The following is a 7,030-nucleotide window of genomic DNA, read 5'->3' as shown; positions in this document are numbered from 1 at the left end:
GTATTTGGGATCACTTCTGTTCTGTCATGCTTCTATTAATATTCATGGTAGTGTATTTAGATGGGTAATTTTATTTTTCTATTTGGGGTTTGGTCATTTTTGTTGCATGTCATTAGCAGATAGTGGAGGGTAGAATCAGATTTTAACAGGTTTCATTTTTCACCATTATACATCTGGATATCTTTATGCATTACATTTTATGATTTTGAGATTTGCTAGTTTCTTGAACTGTACAATACAAGGAACTTTTGCAAGTACCATTATATTCTAAACCAAAAGGGACTGAACTCAGTGAACTAATAATTGAGATACATCACAATTACATATCATAACTATATAATGTAGTGTTTGTTTGTGAACTGCAACTATTCTTTGGAGTTATTTGCAGTCTCGTTATGTCTCCACAGATCCTTAAATACCATTACCAGTGTCATCTGAATCTGTTGTTAAACAAACTAGCAAATCATAAAGTTTTGGAGGTCTGTTGTAATATAATGTAGGATTCAGGTGTAGTAAGAACACCTCTTCACATTTTTATAAATGAAATTCTCATTAAACAGTTTCGAGTCTTTGCAACATGGTAATTTTCTTTTTCTTTTCTGTTTACATAGATTACTGGCTTATCAACTGTTTTTTGAAAATTTTCATATACATGCTTGATCACTGAACTGTACTTGTATTTACCTTCCCTAGTAAAATCTTGCCTTTTCATATTGGATACAGGGGAAGAGTTTGGAGTTTCTTATTTTTTATTTTTTATTTTTGATGCAGGTACTCTCAGCAAATTGTTGGAGGCATGGTTCTTCTGAAGTAGTTTGGTAGAATGCACATATCAGATGATATTTTGAAAGTCTGGAAAGAGTTCCCAAACTTGTTGCAGAGTTTTATGTAGGTAGTTAAATATGAAACCAGCTAACTATGAAACCTTTGCTGTTCTGTAATGACTATTGCTAATATGAAGGTATTAGAATGCAGAAGTGGCAAGCAGTTAATCTTTCTTAGAGTAAATTAATTTTTAAGAAGAAAAACAAAGATGGTGACCAAAAAAAACAAATGACAAGACAACTGAAAGTGGTCAAACCAGTTGAAATAACTAGAGGCAAGCTCTTGGCTTAACCACATAAAACATTGGTACAATTGGATATACATACTCATATATAAGTTGTATTTTATCATGTCATTCTTATATCGTGACATTTAACATAATGTCGTTCTTATAATGTGACATTTAACTCTTCAACATGCTCATTCAAATGGATGAGCTGTAGGTCTTCACGTGCAATCAACTTGCAAACTAATTCTCAATATCAGAGGTTAGAACATGAGTCCTGCATTAGAGATTTGGTCAAATATAATAGCAATTCAAGTTCAACATGGAAGACTTGGGGACAATGTAGTCAGAATTCTATGATACCAATTGAAAGAACTGTAATTCAAATCCATGACAATAACGGCGTGATTAGAGAATGGTTCGTTATTATACTATACAAAATAGAGCGGGATGTAAATAATTCACTATGATATTATGTTAAATAGAGTGGCTTGTATCGCCTTATTGCATCGATAGTGTCCGGACCAGACAACTCATTACATATCATACATATTCTTTCTAAAAGGTAAAGTTGAAATTCAAATGAAATAAAAAAAATGACTCAAATAAGAGTTTCGTCTAACACTATTTAATCCAATGTCATAACTCTCAACTTTAAAAATGGGCCGACCTAAAAATGGTAGTTCGTGTAGTCACTCGGTCACCACTTTCAAAAGACGAAAAATAGAAAAGAAACAATTTTGTAAATCTCATAATTTACTCTATTTTAAGCTATCCAACCAAAGAAAGTGATGAGAATTTATGTTGAAAGAGTCCACCGCAATTCATTTCTTAAACACCAATCCTTTTCTAACCCTTGAACGCTCTGTTCCCTCCAAAAACCAAAACCAAGATCACCGTTGATCCCTCTTCACTGTTCACTCTCTCCGATGGCTCCAGGACCACCACCCGCCTCCGATCCCGGCACCCAACTCGAAGCCGACGGCAACAATCCAACCATACCGGAGCTAATTTCGCCGCTGCGGGACTCGTTCCACGCGGCCGACTTCGACAGAGCCGAACAGGCCTTGATCCTCAGAGAGGCGAATCTGAAGAAGCAGAACCAGATTCTGCAAGAGACGGCCGAGCTCGAGCGGCTGGAGACGCTCAGGCTGGCCGACGAACTCAACGCCTTGAAGAAGAGGCCTCCGCCGCCGCAGAAGGAGGTTTCGGACGAGGACAGAAAGGTAATTTCGAAGCTGCGGAGGGAGAAGAGTCGATTGGAGATGGAGAAATTGTTTCTCAAGCGCGAGTGTGAGGGTTTGGAGAGCCGAATTTCGGTTCTGGAGGATGATGTTGGCGAAAAGGTTGTGGGTTCAAGTTTGAGAGAGGATCATAGGCACAATGGCAGTGCTGTAAATTTGGAGAACGTGTTTGAATCTTTGATTTCGGTTCAGAATCTCCAGGTTTCAGGTATATTAGGGTTTCATATACTCTGCAATTTATAGATTCTAGATTTTAGGGTTCTATTGTTAAAGATGCATGTTCATTTCTAGGTATTCATGATTCAACCGTTTTTGTATTTAGACCGTAATGTAGATATCACTTGATCAAAGAAATTAGAGGTTTTTTGGCCACTCATTTATAATAATAATTGTCGCTTGAACCGTGTATATCTGTTTGATGCAATTGAATGGTTGAATTGTTGTCAAAGATTGATTTTTTTTTTTTTTTGTGGGAATAATTTATAAAAGAATAAGGTAAGAATGATTGGATTATGAGATTATGAGGTGAAAATGTTTTGACTGAAATGGGAGGTGAATTATTAGGTTCACCCAAGAATCATCATTTTTTTTTGTTTTTGTTTATGTTTTGACTTGTAGCTGTTAGCTAATTGGGTATAGGGGTTTGAATTTTTCTTAAAGCAGGGAAGACAAAGCTAGACAAAGTGATAGAGAAACAGAAGGTGGAGTATGCTAAACTTGAGAAAATGCATAAGTTTGAGATGCAGAAAATGTTAAAAGTGGAGAATGAGTATGCAGCACTTAATAGTAAACACCAGCTTCAGCAGAAGGAAAAGGTCAAGGTTGAGAATGAGCTGAAGGATTGCAGGGTAGAGATCCAGAAATTGAAAGAAGAGCTAAGTGTAATTGAAAAAAAACATAGGAATGAGTATGAAGACGTTGAGCAAAAACACCAATCTAACAGTCTGGAAATGCTCAAAATTCAGAATGAGGTTACGCTGTTGAAAGAAGAGCGTAGGCTACTGGAGGGAAAACACAAGAGCGAGTACAAGGCTCTTGAGCAAAAACACCAATATGACCTTTTGGAAATGCTCAAAGTTGAGAATGAGCTCAAGGTGTGCAAGGATGCTCTTGTTGAGTTGAAGCAGGAACAAAAGCTGCTTGAGGAAAAACACAAGAACGACTATAAAGCACTTGAGCAAAAATACCAATCTCACCTTCTGGAAGTTGAGAATGAGTTGAAGCACTGCAAGGCCGAGCTCAAGGGATTAAAGGAAGAGAAAAATATCTCAAATGAGAAGTATGAGAAGCTTCTGGAGGAGGTGAATGAACACAGGAAAGATGAGGATGAATTGGGCAATTTCGAGTCCCAAAAGAACAAGGAGGACGCAATCTCTCGGGTAAGGAAGATTATGAATGCAAAGCTTCTTGCATTACAAAACATGGCTAAGATAAGCAAAAATAATGGAGTGACTGATGGTAGTAGAAATCAGAATTGTATTGAAATCCCCAAGCATGTCATAGATGTAGAGGATTTGTGTGATTCTGTGCCACCGAATGTTTCTCCTAGACGAAATGCTGTTGGAAATTCAGGTATTAGAAGTTGATATATTAACATTATTCTATGCTATTTTTTTGCTGTTAGCTTCTTGATTGTGGTGCTTACATTCTGCTTAAGCTTAATGTGTTATGAATGAGTTTTTGGATTTGTATTTGAGTACCATGCTTAACTGGTAGTCAAGAAGGGGACAGTTGATATATCTTTAGTTGTAACTAATGTTGTTGCTGTAGTTTTATTTAATCACTACTCATCTTCATTAAGAGGAACGACTGAAATATGCAGAATATCTTTGCTTTGGTTTTTAAAATCATTGCCAGTGAGGGAGGTCTTTAAAACTTATAATACAGTAGTTTTGGATATATTCCTTTCAAAGGCGTTCTGCGCATTTAGGGAGAATGGGTGGGAGGTTTCTACAACTTATCACAATAGTTTTGGAGATATTCCCCCTAAAGACATCTCATACATTTAGATTGACAGTCAAACATCCTTTATTTTGAAATTGTTTTGCTAATGCCTTGGTGGTATTCAAGAATTTGACATGAATTCCATACCAGGTACTTCTAAATCTTCATATGTGGAGGCCATTCTTCTAAGTGATAGCGATGATGATTGTGCTCCTGAGGAACCGGAATCTTTTGGGCTCAAAAGAAAACGAACTTCATCTCTAAATGCTAGTGATAATAACTATTGTGGTCACCATCTTGAAGAAGAGAGTTTTCCAACTGCTGAGAATAAACTACGTCGGATGCTGGGCCGCTGTGGCTTTGTGGTTAGTGACTATCGAAGACAAAATAACCCATCAAGTTGTGACCACGAGATCTCAAAACAGAGGTCATCTATTGAGTCTCCTGCAAAGGTGAATGGCGAGTCTGATTCCAGTTCTGCAAGTATTTTCAGTTCTGATGATTCTGATGATGATGGTGACATCAATCTTGTATCAACACTAATGTCCATAACAAACCGACCATGAGAGGTAATACAACTGCCATTTGTGGCTGCTTATTGCATTTGAGAATGCTGTATATATTGAGCTCCAACTGAGTTGATGTCTTTCTTTTTATGCTAGTACGGACCATATCAACTTGGATTAGAAAACTATCCTTCCGTTTCTTTTACTCATTAGTGAACCCCATATAAGTTCTGTGTGATTCATTAGTTGTCTAGCTATATCACTAAAGGAAAGCTTTGTCAGTACCTATGGATACTTAAGCTACTAAATAGGAAGCGAAGGAAACAGTTGGTATTGAAGTATAGATCTTACGATTGTATAATATACATATTAGATAAGATTAGTTTTTAGATTACTTGAAGTTGTTATTTTACTGTGACTTGTGCCGTTCATTTTAGTATTTTGACCAGATCCTTATATAGTCATGCATATCATTAGCTGAAATTTTCCATGGTAACAAGTGTGCTTTGGGATCTAGAGGAGGCTCTAAACACGCAGCCTACTCCCAACAAGATAACTATACTATTACCTGCTATTTAAATTTGTCATGTTTTGTCTCCTTCATAGATGAGTGGCATTATTGATAAGTGAACCGTACTTGCATTTACTCTTTTTAGTAAAATTCTGCCTTTTCAGATGGCTTCATGGGATCGGAACTGCTTTGGTTCAGTGTCCTAGAGCTCGGGGGCCAACAACACAGGGTAAAAGATTTGTCAAGGAGTTGTAGCTTGATGATGACGAAAACGTTCTTTGTGACTGCAAGTACTCAACTATTCTTTTGAAGATTTTCTCAGGGAAGTGATCCTGCTTTCCAAGTGCTTTCGCTCTGTGAAGCAATCTCTGATCATGGAGTATAACACGGGTAATCAAATTGCAAATGATATTTTTGAAACTCTGCAAAGGCTGCAGTTTCTGAACTACTTGCGGAGTTTTATGTATAGAGTTGAATGTATTGATGTACAGAAGTAGACTGATTCCTCCTAACTAGACTTGGTCAAATTACTTTATGGGATGAGAAACTATGTCATCCTTTTGAAGTTGGTTTTTAGTTTTAATCGTCCAGAAAACTTGACAATGTATATGATGCAATTGCAAAGAATGGGGTTAGTCATGTTTTTGGTGCAAGCACCATATTCTCCTTTAGCCAATCATTGCTACTCTTAAACAAGAAAAAAAAAACACTAATCAGACATCGATGTAGAAACTTAACCCAGATTAGAGAATGGGAAGGGTTGATTATCTATCTCGTTTCGCTTCTCTCGCCTTGTTCAACATTTTAGGTTTGGTTATGTACTACTATGCTCCAATCCCCATCGTCTACACAAAGCAGTCATTTGGGTACACTATTTGTATCCACAAAATAGGGTCTTGTTTTTCAAGACTTGAATAACGAAGCAGATTTTATGCACCAAGTGCACTTGCACCATTATTATGCAAATCCTTAAATCGCCGTATGGGAAAATCCAATGAAGATCAGAGACCCTAAGTTCCTTTCTTTCATTTTCATTTTTGATCTGATCAAATTAGACGTCCATAATAAGAGTACCTCTTATTCGATCTCATGTCCTTACGACTATTTTTTTGGATTTCAATTTTGTCAACGATATTAGAATACATGCATGATAATGTGACGTGTATGACCGGATCAAAATATTGCATATTAGAGTTTTGCATGCTGTTTTGAAAGTAAAGGCAAAACCGTAGCATGCCTTTCTTCTCCATTTCACCAACCATGGAAGTTTGAAATCAAGGATAAGGACAAGAAAAGGTAACAAATCTAGGCAAAAATGTATTAACTCCCACACGACACCTTGCCAACCCCTTCGTCTCTCACTAGCTTAGTCTTTCTAAAAGCATCCCTAACAGATTCTCCATTTTCTCAATTTTCTCTATTTTAGAGAAGATTTTGGGTGTTTTGCTCTAACAGATTCCCCAAAAATTTTCTTCAAAATGGGAAATGTGAGGAGAGAGAAACCTAAATTCTTCATATTTACAGCAAACTCTATAATTTTATAGAAGGATTTGAGGAATGATCATGAAATCTCCAAAATGGAGAATTTGTTGAAGTTAGAGAAGAAAAATTGCTTGAAGCATTGACTTTTGCTTCCCTATTATAGAGAAATTTTGGGGAAGCTGTTGGAGATGCTCTAACTTCCATCATAAACAGCGACCAAGTAGACTCACTCTCTCACTGTCTCATTCATTACTCCCTCTGAAACCTTAAAAACTCATATCTCTCTCTCTCT

At 36.8% G+C, this 7,030-nt stretch overlaps 1 protein-coding gene across 1 annotated transcript; it reads left to right on the top strand.

Moving 5' to 3' along the window:
* The first annotated feature begins 3,164 nt into the window (after positions 1–3,164).
* Positions 3,165–5,791, top strand: LOC101306427. Its single transcript, XM_004298829.1, has 3 exons — positions 3,165–3,867; positions 4,390–4,808; positions 5,421–5,791. The coding sequence occupies exons 1-2, from the start codon at positions 3,246–3,248 to the stop codon at positions 4,803–4,805; spliced, it is 1,038 nt and encodes a 345-aa protein (XP_004298877.1). The 5' UTR covers positions 3,165–3,245; the 3' UTR covers positions 4,806–4,808; positions 5,421–5,791.
* Positions 5,792–7,030: the final 1,239 nt, after the last annotated feature.

This window comes from Fragaria vesca, linkage group LG5 (assembly GCF_000184155.1).
Source record: "Fragaria vesca subsp. vesca linkage group LG5, FraVesHawaii_1.0, whole genome shotgun sequence".
Taxonomy (NCBI): Eukaryota; Viridiplantae; Streptophyta; class Magnoliopsida; order Rosales; family Rosaceae; genus Fragaria; species Fragaria vesca.
The sequence above is the reverse complement of the archived record's forward strand: the minus strand, read 5'-3'. Positions and strand labels throughout refer to the sequence as shown.

Excerpts from the sequence above, each read along its gene's own strand:
- LOC101306427 (XM_004298829.1), top strand. The coding sequence starts at position 3,246 with ATGCTCAAAATTCAGAATGAGGTTACGCTGTTGAAAGAAGAGCGTAGG. Across the intron at positions 3,868-4,389 it reads AAATGCTGTTGGAAATTCAG|GTACTTCTAAATCTTCATAT; the intron begins GTATTAGAAGTT and ends ATTCCATACCAG.